Source organism: Garra rufa, chromosome 5 (genome assembly GCF_049309525.1).
Source record: "Garra rufa chromosome 5, GarRuf1.0, whole genome shotgun sequence".
NCBI classification, from domain to species: Eukaryota; Metazoa; Chordata; class Actinopteri; order Cypriniformes; family Cyprinidae; genus Garra; species Garra rufa.
In genome coordinates, this window is record NC_133365.1 from 19900724 (window position 1) to 19916180 (window position 15457).

Genomic DNA, 15457 nt, shown 5'->3' on the forward strand with positions numbered 1-15457 from the left:
TGATCAAATCAAAAGTGATGATAAAGACATTTACAATGTTACACAAAAATTCTGTTTCAGATAAATGCTGTTCTTCTAAACATTCGTCAAAGAAACCTGAAAAAATCTACTCAGCTGTTTTCAATATAATAACAATAAATGTTTTTTGAGCAGTAAACCAGAGGTTGATTTCTAAAGGATCATGTGACTTTAAAATTACTTTTAAAATATATTCAAATAAAAAAAAAAAAACAGTTATTTTAAATTGTAAAAATATTTAAAATTTTTACTGTTTTTGCTGCACTTCAAAATCGGATCAAATAAATGCAGGCTTGGTGAGACGATACTTTTTATTATTTTTTTTTTTTTTTAATTTAAATCTTACTGTCCAAAACAAAAACATTTGACTGGTAGTGTTTATTTTGAAAATAAATACATTTGAAATAAATAAACAAACAAATCGTCTATTTTATTTATTTAACATTTTCAAAGCGAATTAGGCTATCTTAGCGCAGCCATGACGCGTTGCAGCAGTGCAATGCAAAAAAACAACATAAATAAATACAATAATTTTGTCTATGTATTTCTTGTATTTTTTTTTAAAGCACGGACAAGGTGATTATCTGAGCTGAGTGTCATTTGTTTATCTTGATTTTCGGCAGCATGTGGATGCGTCTCATGTATCCAGGCGGCTGGAATGTCTATTTTTAGTATAACTGGAATAGAAGTCGCAACACTTAGAACAGAGCAAGACATGATCTGGGAATGGCCATGGTAGATCGTTCACAGTCTCTCTGTGTGAAGAACAGGACAGTAAAACACGTTTAAGCTGGAAGGTCCGCAGAAAATCAAAATGCCTGCGAACCAGACTCGATCCAGGGTGAGGGAGCGAAACAATGTGCTGAACAGACCAGAGTTTATGTCTCTAAATCAGCCTTTGAAGAGCAGTAGCGGTGAAGCTCGCGGCACCGCACGGAGGCCGACGCAGAGACAGCAAAGTCAAACCCAGCAGGGCGCAAATGCGCAGCACGAGTCGCCCGAGAACAATAAGGAAAGGAAGGAATTACCAGAAGAAGACTGCATGCAGCTAAACCCCTCATTCAAAGGCATCGCTATGAACTCTCTTCTGGCTATTGATATCTGCATGTCTAAACGGCTCGGTGTGTGCGCGCACACCACATCGTCGTGGGGAAGCGTGCGCTCTATGGTCAAGCTCCTCGCACTCACTGGTCATGCCATCCCGTGGATCTTCGGCACAATTCTGTGCCTCACAAGAAGCAACACGTTGGCCGGTCAAGAGGTTCTGGTCAATTTGCTACTAGGTGAGTTTTAACGCATTTCTAAAAAGGAATAGACTAACCTAAAATACTGGCGCTCTGGAGAACGTCCGAATGTTATCAGAGTCTGAAAATGTGTGTGGCTATATAAACAATACTATTTTGGTCACACATATGCTACTATTATTGAGAAATATCACCTTGTAAACCACCATAGACCGAGTGTCTGACAGAAACAGTATATGTAGGCTAATTTAGGACACATTTAAATACATAGATTCAGGATCATTTCAGTGTTAGGCAGTCTACATGTAAAACTTTATTTGTATTTGTAAAGCTCTATCTGAAAGGTGGACAAGGATTTAAATGTGATGTAGTTGCCTACATTTTATGTCCCACTGTTTACATCTGAATTATTTGATTAAAATGATGTTCAAATCAAGTATGCACATAATTGAGTGTGAAAATATGAGAATGACTATGAATAAGATTGTAATTGTGATCAGGTATGACAAGCACAGATGATTTTTATATAAATATGAAATCACGCTGTGCTCACACAGGGTTTTTAGCAGATGTGAGGATGCTGTTGGGTTTGTAGGTCAGTGGATGAGGGAATACAAGGATATGCGTTCTGACTGACAAACTCATGTGACTAGTTCATTACACTCAGACATAATGAAAAGCTTTTCATTTATACTTTAAAAATGATCATTTTTACTTCTCCTTTAATTTCACTTTATTTAAAAGGGAACCCGGAATACTGAAATATGTAGTAGAAAACCCATGAAAGATCTATAAACAATCCACATCGTTATACATATTTTGGGGGGTCGCTATTATTTCAATGATGTTGCTATTTTTTACTGCAACACAACTTGGAAAATGAAATACTGATAATATGCTATATTGTGCGGCTTTTGGTTGTAATTTTCAGTCGAAGGGCAACAAGAGAACGATGTAAGTCTTCACTGTTTTTCTAGCGATAAGAAGAGGAGAAAAGAAAAGGAAGATGTCTGTGGACGAATTAAACTTCTTAAAGACCCACGTCTTTCTCTTCACTTTAGCCCTGATGCCTTTGAAGCTTTTAGTAGACCACAGCTACTGAAAGAGATTACAAACAACAGAGAAAAGAAACGCTAAATGACATCCTGGCAGGATGTAAACATGCCGACGCTTGTCATGACGCTGCAGCCACTGAAGGAATTTCTCAGTGCAGATTTTACTCAATATCCAGGGGTTTTTAGACACCTTGTGGGGAAAAAATTATGGTAGGAGTTGTGTTGCAGTAAAAAAGTAGTAGCTCACCGAGTGCAACCATTTGACATCATCTAAATAATGGCGCCCCCCATAGTCCAAAATATGTATAAAACGGTGTGGATTTTTTAAATTTTTTATGGATTTTCGACAACATGTTTCAGTAAGAGACATCATTTACATTTTATTAAGCCACACAAGTCTTAATACCCCGGGTTCTCTTTAAAAAAACTGAATTGAAACTGAAACTCAAAAATGAATATTCTCTCATCATTTTACCCTCATGCCATCCAAGATGTATGACATTATTTGTTCTGCAGAACACATATGAAGATTTGAAGTAAAATATTTCAACATGGTAGGTCCATATGATGCAAGTGAATGGAGACCAAACTTTTGAAGCTCCAAAAGCTCATGATTGTAATGTAAACATGATCTAGTGGTTTAACTGTCACCCGTCCACCCTGTGGGACGCCTAAGTTTACTTCACCATTTTACAAATAAATCCTGATCTAATCATGACAAACTATATATCGTTGGAAAGGTCTAAGGCTCCTAAATTGATATTTTACATTTTACATTTTTATTTTTTTGTATTACAAATTACCTGGGAAAAGATACATTTTTGACAAGAGTGCACAACAGGAGTTCTGACCTTTGTCACAAACAGACTTCCTCATTGCTTTTTTCCCTAACGCTTTAGAAATCATAAGAAATTATATATTAGATAAACATAAAAACCATTTTTAAATCAGACTTTGCGTTAACATGAAAAGTGTACATCAAAATCATATTACAAAATGTTTTTGTTCATGAATTATAACAATGTAAGTTTGAATGCTGCATTTTCACGTCTATATTCAAAAATGAGAGTGACAATTAAGGGGTTAATCAATGTCTCTGAAGTGATATAAACCTTGAAATATCAGTCTTGCCAGAAATTTTACTATTATTATAGGAAGAAAAAAAAAATGGTCTCATAGGGGCTCTACCATGGAGAAAGCTTAAAGGTCTGCTTGGAACATGTGTGCTTTGAAGACCAATCATATTACAGCCTGGATGTCATTGAACATCAAGTAAATCTCTGTTTGTAGCACGCGCGTAAAGGTGTAAATAGAAAGTTGGTTGCTGTTCACTGGCAGATACAGCCATAGATATGTATCCACCTTTTTCTTTATTAACGGTATAACAAGAAGAATGTGCAGTAAATGGTAAAACTGTTTGTACTACAAAACAGTGTGTTTATAATTAAGATAGTACATTATAATAATATGGTAAGACATACCAATTTGCAATATCAAGCAGCAAAACTAGCTGTTTTGTAAAGCTAAAAATAGCTGGATGCGGATGAGACCGGAAGCCAAACCCATAAAATTTACAAATGGCTGTGTCCACTCTTACTGGAAGAAAAAGGTGGATAGGGCTACAACAATGAGCATGATGTTATTGTTTATATGGTCATCAAGGATAGCCATAGCGCATGTGGTCATTGACACCACCGTTTTTAAGTCACTGTTTACACGAAAATGCAACCCTGGAGGTTTTAAACTAAAACGGGGTCTGCAGCGTTTTCGAAAGTCTTCGTTTTCGAGGGTCAAAATTGTCAGAATAATGTAAACAACAGGTACGTAGCAAAAAAACATACTAATGTAAACAGAGCCTGAATCCCATATTTGTCAACTGTCTGTGACTTCTCTTATAATTTTCTTCATATATAAGCAAATGTAAATTGTCACATTTTCTTGGTTAAATAAACATTACTTACAGAAAGAAAGGGAAAAAAATATTGTAATATATATTTTTAAATTAACAATGTAATTTATTCAAAAAGAATAATTCTAACAATTTAAATAATATATTTTATTTGTGAACTTATGTTCAGCTGTTCTTTTTTAACAATTAACTTGTAACTTTTTTTCTGAATCATTATTAATCAAAGCTTAGTAAATATTGGTCACATACACAGAGATTTACTGTAAATTTCACCAAGCTGTTTACACACTAAAAACTCCCACAGAACATGTTTTCAGGCTATTTCAAGTCTTATTTTGATGTAACAAAGTGGTTCTAATTGTGTGGATTGTTTACTTTTTAAATTAGTCTTCCCCTTAACACTATTATATTGTTTATTCCGACTGATTCGCGAACACACACAAACCTAAGAGGCATGATTTAATGTATGAACCAATCACAGATGATCATAACCAATCATATCGTGATCAGTGGTGTAGTGGATGGTATACGCAGGTATAAGGCATTCACTTCTTTATCAAGGGGCTTTGCGTATACCCACTTCTAAATCCCTTCTGATGCGCATCATTCAGTAGTGTCCTGCATTAGCCAAAGTCATGACAGTTATGACAGGAGGACCGTGGTGCCTGCTTGGTTTGAAATATATTTGATTGATTGCGCCTGATGCGCCTGCGCCCGCACCGTCTCCCGCACCCCAGTAATTTAAATCAGTACAAATATTATTACAAATATCTTTTTATTATTACAAATAAAAAGAAGCAGGTTTTCACGATCATAAATTTCTTAAACCAGGGAACCTCTGTAATTTTTTCTGTCCGCGGAGTAAACGAATGCATACAAATAGTAAGTGCAAAGCGTCTCTAACAAAGAGATTGCCGAGAGTCACGTGGGTATAAGCTTCATAAATGGATTAATGAAGCGTATACCCACTTCTCCAGGCACCACTACACCACTGATCGTGATGGAGACGTTGCCTCCTCTCACGTGACTTTTCCTCCATTCATTCTCGATTACCCCCTCTGCTGTACAAAACAGCTAGTTTTGCTGCTTGATATTGCAAATTGGTGTTTCTGAACATATTATTTTAATGTATTATCTTAATTATGAACACACTGCAGTGTGCAAACAGTTTTACAATTTACTGCATGTTGTTATTCTTCTCATTATTTTCCTATAGCGGCTAATGAAGAGGAAGTCGCACCCATAGGCTTACTTCCACATTAAAGAAAAAGGTGGATATAAAAGTAATATTACACTCACAAGAGTGTGTAATAGCTGTATATCATGACAGGTGTGATGCCTTGTGGCCAAATCACAGCCGTAAACATTCTTGTGAGTCTGATAATGCTTTAATAACATGAATGTCATTGCTTTACAGCTCTCTTACTGGATGTGATGACTATAGCAGGCATGCAGAAGTTGGTGAAGCGCAAAGGGCCATGGGAAATGCCGCCCAGTTTCCTGGACTACCTGGCCATGGACGTCTATTCTTTTCCAGCGGCCCATGCAAGCCGAGCAGTCATGGTATCTAAATTCCTGTTGGCACACTTGGTGCTTGCAGTTCCTCTGCGTATTTTGCTTGTGTTATGGGCAGTCCTTGTCGGCATGTCCCGTGTGTTGCTGGGTCGCCACCATCTGACAGATGTGGGATGTGGCTTTGCCTTTGGATTCCTTCATTACAGTTTAGTGGAGATGGTGTGGCTGTCCTCCAACACTTGCCAGACACTAATATCCATAGGAACATTCAACTGGAGCCCCCTCTACTGATCAGCACATGTCTTTTGAAGGATATCAAAAGTCATCGGATGTTTTTTTTTTTTGGTTCAGGTTAAGTGCCCTACATCTATTCTAAAAAGTACCTTATTAAAACCCTAAGCAGCACACATCCATAAGCTTGATCTGACCATGTCTTGTTCCATTTCTGCCAAAGCAATATGAAGTTTGGGAAACGCTTTGGAAAAGCATCAGGTGCACAGTTTTTCCTTTCGCTTTAGAAGAAAGGATGTTGATGCAAGTATTTTTTATTGCGAACACTGATAAAGGCCAAATCAGTATGTGTGATTTATATATTAATCGGCTGATGGATTTTATTGATCACAGTAAGTGAGCGAAACATTTGCTCAGGGACTTTATCAAGCAGCGTAACGAGTCATTTCAGATTTCTATTTTCTTGGAATTGTATGTAATTTTCAGACTATTTACAATGTATTTGAGAAAATGTTGTAAATATAACCACCATGGATAATTTGAGACTTTTTGGACTGTTTTGGTTGTCTGGAGTTTGAATTCAGTTGTACTGACATTTCACAATACTCTGAATGCATCACATTTATATGAATATAACTGCTTAGGCATTCAAATGATACATTTCAAGCACATTTTTTCACTTTTACCAAAAATGTTGTTTATATGAAGTTGTATGTTGTTTAATTCCAGTTGCTGCAAGCCCCAGATGTGCCATTTTGTATGATTTCCACAGCAAGGGTTATGTATGGTATGGGCCTTCCGGAAATAAGTGAATCCCTTCAATGAATTTGATACACGATTATTGTAAACTGAACATCTTGTAGTGCTGTACAGATTGAAAAGAAAAACCCCATAAATGATACATAAATCAAGCAATTTGTCATTTTTTATTAACAGCCTTCATTAATTTTGAGTAAACTTAAAATATACTGTGAATATGAATATGTGTATGCAAGTGTGTGATTGCATTTATGATTAAAAATGCAAAGATGAATACTTACAACTGTAGGGTATCTATAATGGGATATGAATAAAATACAATTTATGTAATATGATGCCGATAGGCTATTTTAGAAAAGAAAATGTAAAAGATTTAAGTAAGTAAATTAGGGAGAATCAATGAATTATTAATAATTTATTGCTACTGTGTGAATAATCATGTAATCCATTAAAAAGTAACTGTAGTCTGATTATGAGTATTTTAAAATGTAATTTGAATTACAAGTACTTAATTTTTGGAATCTGATTACGTAATCCAGATTATGTGTAATCAGTTACTACCCAGCTCTGATTATAACATTATAAAATCTCATGATTATTTCAAAAGCTGTTATGTTGAGTAAACATCTGCAGACGGAAGATGAAAGACAGAAAAATTTAAAAAGTTTTGACAGTTGATGTGATAAAATGACTAGACACGTATTGCATTTGTAATGCATGCTTTACATAAATGTGCTACAGAGGAGATCAAGCTTTTATTGAAACGGTTGCTTAATATCTCAGCAGCTGTCGATGTCAGTCTCCCCACCCTCTTTTGCTCATAGCAGTGATCTGCCAGTGCCTGACCCTGACTCAGCAGTCTATAAATACCAGCAGGGGTCAGTCTCTGAGTCCATGTTCATGCTACTGACTGTTAGAACCCCCAACAATGCTCCTGTGACCTACATACACACACATGTAAAGACGGCTCACTACTGACATAGAGTTGATTTTTGTTTAATAATCTTGAATATTCACATTAAGTGTCTTATAATGGAATAGGAAACAACTTGTTTGTCTAAACTTCCTGGTCATTTATAGAGTTTCTTTGAGCAAAATTCCACTGCAGATTGAGTAAAATTCCTAAAGGTATTAAAGTCAAATTTAGTAGAACAAAATACTATTGTTCTTTGAGATCACAAGAACTGTTGCACAAAACACCTTATAATAACACATAATGAAAATATATATACTGCTGTTCAATTGTTTGGGATCAGTAATATTTTTAAATAAGTCTCTTATAAGTGCTCATCAAAGCTTAATTTATTTGATCAAAATTAGAGAGAAAATTTAAAAATAATTTATTTTTGTGATGCAAAGCTGAATGTTCAGCATCATTACTCCAGTCTTCATTGTCACATGATCCTTCAGAAATCATTCTAATATGTTGATTTATTATCAGTGTTGGAAACAGTTGTGTTGCTTAATATTTTTTGGAACCTGTGGTATTCTGAATTCTTTGATGAATAAAAAGTTTAAAAGAACAGCATTTATTCAAAATAGAAATCTTTTCTAACTAAGTTAATGCACTGTAAAAAGTTGTCACCAGTTTCAACTTAAAAACGTAAGTTCAGCAGTTGCCTTAACTTTTTAAGTTAAATCAACATAAAACTACAAGTAATTTCAACACACAAGTTAAATCAACTTTAAAGTACAAGACGTTTTGAATCATTTTATTGTCGTGAGTTAAAATAACTTGACGTTTTAGGTTGATTTAGCTTAAAATTTTAAGGCAGCTGCTAAACTTAAGTTTTTAAGTTGAAACTAGTGAAATCTTTTTACAGTGTATTTTAATTCAGCAAGGATGTGTTAAATTAATAAAAAGTGATAGTAAAGACTAAAGATTTCTATTTTAAATAAATGCTATTTTTTAATGTTTTATTCATCAAATATCCTGAAAAAAGTATCACAGGTTCTAACTAAATAAATAATTAAAAAAGAAATATTAAGCAGCACAGCTGTTTCCAACATTGATAATAAATCAGAATGATTTATGAAGAATCATCTGACACTAAAGACTGGAAAAGACTGCTTAAAATTAAGTTTTACATCACAGAAATACATTTTATTTTAAAGTATATTAAAATAGAAAACCATGATTTTAAATTGCAATAAAATTTCACAATATTATTATTTGTATACTATACATTATTATATTATACTGTATTTTTAATTAAATAAATGCAGCCTTGATGAGCAGAAAAGACTTTAAAAAACATAAAAAATCGATCTATTTATCTAATTTCTTGAATGTACAATTTAATTGAATCCTGTTATTTTACAATTCAAATATATTTATTGACAAGCATGAAACAAACACAGAACATAATTATTGTTACCTGAAAAAAAGACTAGGTTTTAGGAGCATTAAAAAAAGTTATTAGAAAATCTGATGTAAAAAGGCTATTTGGACCATTCTCAAATAAATAAATATCCATCGAAATCACATAGGCTTCCAGAATGATTTGTATTGAAAAAAAAAAAAAATATGCAACTTTGTCATTCCGTTATGTTGCATCATACAGGGCAAATGAAAAGTTTTGATAATTCATAATGCAGTTTATTGAATATAGGACAGATTAAAACAATTAATACAGCAGACATGCCTCTATTTATTTGTTTTATTATTAGGCTTTATTTTAACTTACGTTTTAAAGAGAGTTCATGGGTCAAAAATCAAACCCTCCGATTTAACATTACTATTATTAATATACTTATTGCCAATTTTATTGGACCTACGTGTAAAATTAGCATGAACCTATAAATTTACAATTTAACTGAATCGTTTTTTGTTATTCCAAAGATAGGTTTATTAACTAATCATGAATGCAGACAAAGAACATAGTGTTACAAAAGTCCCTTTAAGGGTATTCTATAGTCTTTGGTGTTACCTTAAAAGAAGCATATTAATAATAAAAAAAGATGTTTTTAGAAAATTAGATGCAAACGATGCTCTTTTGACTATTCTTAAATAAATAAATAAATAAATATCCATCGAAATCACTAGGCTTCTGGAATAATTTGTAATGAAAAATAAAATAAAACAAAATTGTCATTCCATTGTGTTGTTGCGTCAGATGCCATTCGGGGCAAATTAAAAGCTTTGATAATTCATAACGCAGTTTATTAAATATAAGACAGGTTAAAACACAATCGTATGCTTTCTATGCACCTTTTTAAATACACATACACAGGCTAATGCACGTGAAAGGGGTTGTTGACATGTGCCTCATACCGTGACGTATATCCGGTTTAGCTCACTAGCAGAAAGAGCAGGGACGTGCCCGATAACTTGTTCGCTCCGTTGTTGCCTAAAAAATCAAACACTTCGGCAAATAATCGTCGACAACATGGCCGAGAGTGACTGGGATACAGTGACTGTTTTGAGGAAGAAGGGATCGGCTGCGCAGTCAAAGTCCAAGCAGGTATTTCACAGCCATCTGCTAACATGACCTTATTAATTCACGTTCGACAAACACATCCTTGCTGTGACCTGCTTTAAAATGCTTCGCCTCGAATAATGAGCAAAATGGCTTTCATTTGTCAAGAAGTTTAAAATATCTATCAGGGAATAAACACAGCAGAAATATTATCTTATTATTGGTCGAATTAGCCATGATACGAAACGTGGGGAAGCCTTAATAACAACAGTTCACGGATGTTCGTGGAGTTTCGCTTTACATAACGCTAACACTACTTTTGTTACAGGCTATCATTACTGCTCAGAGGAAGGGAGAAGCCGTCGAAACATCTAAGAAATGTAAGAACATAACCTTTCGAGTATAATGAATGAATATTCAGTCCAACTGGAAATAAATGAATGATGTCTTTTTCAAAGGGGCTGCTGGACAAAACAAACAGCATGTTGTGACCAAGAACACAGCCAAGCTGGATAGAGAGACAGAGGAGCTCAGCCACCAGAGAGTGCCTCTGGAAGTAGGGAAGGTGATCCAGCAGGGCCGCCAGAATAAAGGCCTCACCCAGAAAGATCTGGCTACTGTGAGTATTTGCCTGACTTGCTGTATTATTCATCCTTAATTTCACCATTTACGTGTAGTTATTTAAATATAATTGTTTGTTTCTTACAGAAAATCAATGAGAAGCCACAGATCATTGCGGAGTATGAATCTGGGAAGGCCATCCCTAATAACCAAGTCATGGGGAAGATTGAGCGAGCCATTGGTAGGATTTTGATTTTGCTGAACTATACATCACTATCTCATAGGCAGCGTCTCATGTTTTTAAATACCAGGTTATTGTATAAATGCCCTAATTGTAGGCTTATGTGTCACTTGCAATAAAGTGTTTTCACAACGCGTCATCAGTTGGCCATATTATTGGCACTGAATCGAATGTAACTTGCATATTTTGCGGATTATTGCTGTCGAAAATGGTCAGTTATTGTCATGTTTTGGGCTGTACTAATCGGTCAGACCAGGAAAAACATTTGAAATACTATAAGATGCCAAAAGTTTTAACAAATCCAAGAGAAGACTGCAAAAAACTGCCTTTTGTGGTTGCCAAACTGAACCAGTTATGGTCAGGTCGGTGAAATATTAGGCTAATGTCTTAATACTGCTTGTACGTATCTTTACCACCTATTAACTTTAGTTTGTCAAAATATTGCACCCTTTTCTGCTTACCAAGTCCTTCTCTGTATGATTTAGCAGCCTCCACACATTTTTTTTTCTGTGGTTTAGACAGCATAAATTAGCAGAACAACGTATTCAGTAGTACTTTAACCATGCAGTCCATGCTGTTGTTTACATCTGAGTATCTCCAATATGGCCACACATCTGGGTAAATTACCAAACAGTGACGTAAATGCAAACCCTTTAAATTATGCAAAAAAATCTCTCTCTTGTAGTGGGAATCCCAAGATAAATTCAATTGGTATTCGGCCTGCCATGCAATCTCTTTATGGATTTACCATGGATTTAGGTTGAATAAAATAAGTGGGGTCTTTTTTTTTTTTTTTATATATATTTTTAAAGTCTCTTATACTCACTAAGGCTGCAAGAAAAGTACAGTAATACTGTAAAATATTATTTTGTTTTGAATTTAAAGCTGAATTTTCAGCATCATTACTTCAGTCCTCAGTGTCGCATGATCCTTCAGAAATCATTCTAATATTCTGAATTGGTGCCCGTGAAACATTTATTTGCTAAATAGAAAGGTCAAAGGAACAATATTTATTTGGAATTTTAATGTAATTTATTTAGTTATTTAAAGGAGAAGTTCACTTCCAGAATGAAATAATTTACTCATCATGTCATCCAAAATGTTTGTCTTTTATCCTTCAGTGGAAAAGAAATTAAGTAAAAAAAAAAAGTGTGTTTTTTCTCCATGTAGTGGACTCCGAAGGTGGCAAAATGCAGTTTCAGTGCAGTTTTGAAGGGATCTAAACGATCCCAGTTGAGGATTAAGGGTATTATTTAGCTAAATGATCTGTCATTTTTAATGAAAAATACAAATTTCTATACTTTTTAACCACAAATGCTCATCTTGCACTAGCCTCACGCATTCACATGTAAACGTGCTAAGAAAGTCAAACGACCTTTACAGAAAAAACCCCTGCAAAGATTCTCTTTTGAAGTTGGAGGAGAAAATGAGACCCTACCCTTTTAAACCGAAGTACACAGATGAACTAACCGTGCATAACATTTCCAGTGTGATTTAAGCAATACCTGAAGAGACGCATGCACATCACAGAGCTAGCACAAGACGAGCATTGGTGGTTAAAGAAAAACAAGTTATTATTATTATCTCTTTCTTTTTTTGTTAAATGACTGATCGTTTCGCTAGACAAGACCCTTATTTCTCGGCTGGGATGGTGTAGAGCCCTTTGAAGCTGCATTGAAACTGCAGTTTGGACCTTCAACCAGACTCCCATTAAATTCCACTATATGGAGAAAAATATTGGAATGTTTTCCTCAAAAAATATATCAAAATATAATTCTTTGCAATTAAAGAAAAAAAGACATGAACATCTTGGATGACATGGGGGTGGGTAAATTATCAGTAAAATCTCATTCTGGAAGTGAACTTCTCTTTAAATGTAATTTGTAACATTATAAATGCATTACCAATGCTTAGTGTCATTTTATTGCGCCATTGTAAAATAAAATGTTTAAATAAAAAAAAAAAAGAAAAAAAAAAAGAATCACAAATGAACAAACGTTTAAATTTATTTTGTAGCCTTTGTCTTTCCTCATTGTTTAAATGTTTTCTGTTTCTTTTTTAGGCCTTAAGTTGCGTGGAAAGGAAATCGGGCTGCCTCTTGATGCTGGCCCCAAGATGAAATGAGTACAAAATCCTCGAAAGATCCACCATTCACTGAAACCTTTCAGTACTTGTATGATCTTTACAATTAATCTTTATTAATTGCTGCATTACGTCATGTTTTCCCAATTCAATGGTGGACCAGACATGCTCATATTGCCACCTACACAAAAGGCTTATTATCTAACGTTTTATGTCAGATGATGAAGACTTGTTTACTTTTTTTTTTAAATTTTTTTTTAAATTTTTTTTTAGCTTGCTCACTGCTTTGAAATAAAAACTTAATTCTATGTCTGATTAAGTTGTCTTTCTAAATGATTCTGCATTTTGCTTTCAGCTGATGCTATTAAACTACCAGTCAAAAGATTTTTAATGTTTTTAAAGAAGTGTCTTCTGCTCACAAGCCTGCATTTATTTGATCCAAAATACAGCAAAAGCAGTAATATTGTGAAATATTTTTACTATTTAAAATAACAGCTTTCTATTTGAAAATATTTTAAAATGTAATTTATTCCTGTGATCATATCTACATTTTCAGCATCATTACTCCAGTAGCAGTGATCTATATTTCAACCACAGACATTTGTTAATTTAATAGTTATTACTATCATTGTTCGCACCACATGATGAGTAGTCACTCCAAATGACGCAAATACCTTATATCATTAAAAATCTATTTAAAGAGACATGTGAAAAGTGCATTACATGGCATTAACTGCAGCATTTGTTTAGCCCCAGTTATTTCTGAACTTTCAGTGTCGCACGATCTTTCAGAAATCATTTTAATATGCTGATTTTCTGTTCAAGACACATTTTTTATATTATTATTATCATCATCAATATTTCAAATGGTTGAGTTTTTTTTTCTTTCTTTCTCAGGTTTCTTTGATGAATAGAAAGATCAGCATTTATCTGAAATATAAAGCTTTTGTAACAGACACTATACCATTTAAAAGTTTGGAGTCAGTGTGTGTGTATTTTATATATAAATGGAAAATAAATGATAGAAATGAATACTTTCATTTAGCAAGGATGCTTTAAATTGATCAAAAGTAAATCAGCTTCTACTCAGCTGTTGTCAACATAAATGTTTTTTGAGCAGCAAATCAGCATATTAAAATGATTTCTGAAGCATCATGTCACTGGAGTAATTATGCCACAAATTCAGATTTGACCACAGAAATTATATTTTTAAATTATATTAAAATAGAAAACGGTTATTTTAAATTGTAATATTTTGAAATATTTTTACTGTTTTTGCTGTACTTTGGATCAAATAAATGCATTGTTTGGAGGATAAATTATTATCTGGAGTGTTGGGAAGTTTATTGCCAAATGCTTTGTTATAATATAAAACATTATTTTGTACTGTGGAAATGAACTTGCGCTCGGAACTATTAAACGGCTAAAGTTTGCAGTCGGACTCGCATTCAAGCGGACGTTGTTGCCACAGGCAGCGGCTGGCGTTGTTGGAGTAGCCGCTGTTTTTTCTCGAATTACTACATGGAATCCGTGAACGGTTCTGAATACAATAATCTGAATTCAACAGAAGACCAGGTTCTCATAAAACTACTTCATGCCGCTAATTCAACTATCAGCGGCGCCGTTCATTGCTGACTGCATAAAGCATCGCCATCCAACAAAATGCAGAGAGGATTAGCATTATTAAAGCCTCATTTTGATTTTGGCGCAACTGGTGAGGACAAGAGTCTTAAGTCGCTTTTCTCCCTGCATCAAAACTGTTGCTTCGGGACTTTTTTTCTAATGGCATGATCAAAACCCAGACGACACACGAGATGTTCACCTTCTTCAAAGATTTAACGAGACGCCTACTCGCGGCACTTCATCGTTATTCGCAATGACGGAACGCTATCCTTTGGCCGAGAAGGCGATGTCGGAGAGCTACGCGCGGCTCCGGTTCAAGGACACATCTTTACTGATTTGGCAGCAGCAACAGCTGGAGCTGGAGAAAGCGCCTCCGACAAATTATCTGAGCCGCAGTCAGAGCTCCTGGTACGCCCAGTATGGCAACCAGGCAGTTGTGGTACGGGACAAAACAAGACTGAAAGACTCGGATAGCACTGGACAATCCCGGATTTGTACGGTTATGTGATCGTGGTGCTCTTCGTTTGACTGATAAGTCACTTCACATACATTTGAGTGTTACTGTAAAGTCTAAAGTTACTGTGATCCGTCCACATGTCATTATTCACACAGTCGGTGGTAATGTTTACACTGAGCTTAATAAACAATATATTATACAGTATTTCTTAACATTTATACAGTGCGACAGCAGTATTATTGGAGGAACGTTACCTGTTCATCATAGTTACAAACTAACGAGTACCAAAACTCAAATTAACCTATTGAAAATCCAAATTTAAGTAAACAAAGTATGTTTTTAC

General features: G+C 34.7%; 3 protein-coding genes across 3 annotated transcripts; all 3 read left to right on the top strand.

The window, feature by feature from the left end:
• The first annotated feature begins 713 nt into the window (after positions 1-713).
• plpp7a (phospholipid phosphatase 7a (inactive)) lies at positions 714-6883 on the top strand. The gene is made up of 2 exons (XM_073841147.1): positions 714-1301; positions 5644-6883. The coding sequence occupies exons 1-2, from the start codon at positions 833-835 to the stop codon at positions 6030-6032; spliced, it is 858 nt and encodes a 285-aa protein (XP_073697248.1). The 5' UTR covers positions 714-832; the 3' UTR covers positions 6033-6883.
• Positions 6884-10012: 3129 nt separating this feature from the next.
• On the top strand, positions 10013-13342 carry edf1 (endothelial differentiation-related factor 1). The gene is made up of 5 exons (XM_073841437.1): positions 10013-10195; positions 10479-10530; positions 10609-10769; positions 10859-10952; positions 13015-13342. The coding sequence occupies exons 1-5, from the start codon at positions 10121-10123 to the stop codon at positions 13074-13076; spliced, it is 444 nt and encodes a 147-aa protein (XP_073697538.1). The 5' UTR covers positions 10013-10120; the 3' UTR covers positions 13077-13342.
• Positions 13343-13472: 130 nt separating this feature from the next.
• Positions 13473-15332, top strand: LOC141335878 (putative uncharacterized protein BRD3OS). Its single transcript, XM_073841439.1, has one exon. The coding sequence runs from the start codon at positions 14911-14913 to the stop codon at positions 15163-15165; it is 255 nt and encodes an 84-aa protein (XP_073697540.1). The 5' UTR covers positions 13473-14910; the 3' UTR covers positions 15166-15332.
• The last annotated feature ends 125 nt before the right edge of the window (positions 15333-15457 follow it).

What these genes read in the sequence shown, in the direction of transcription:
- plpp7a (XM_073841147.1), top strand. Translation starts at nt 833, where the DNA reads ATGCCTGCGAACCAGACTCGATCCAGGGTGAGGGAGCGAAACAATGTG. An exon ending in TCTGGTCAATTTGCTACTAG is followed by an intron (nt 1,302 to 5,643) that starts GTGAGTTTTAAC and finishes ATTGCTTTACAG; the next exon opens with CTCTCTTACTGGATGTGATG.
- edf1 (XM_073841437.1), top strand. Translation starts at nt 10,121, where the DNA reads ATGGCCGAGAGTGACTGGGATACAGTGACTGTTTTGAGGAAGAAGGGA. An exon ending in CGTCGAAACATCTAAGAAAT is followed by an intron (nt 10,531 to 10,608) that starts GTAAGAACATAA and finishes TCTTTTTCAAAG; the next exon opens with GGGCTGCTGGACAAAACAAA. An exon ending in GAAGATTGAGCGAGCCATTG is followed by an intron (nt 10,953 to 13,014) that starts GTAGGATTTTGA and finishes TTTCTTTTTTAG; the next exon opens with GCCTTAAGTTGCGTGGAAAG.
- LOC141335878 (XM_073841439.1), top strand. Translation starts at nt 14,911, where the DNA reads ATGACGGAACGCTATCCTTTGGCCGAGAAGGCGATGTCGGAGAGCTAC.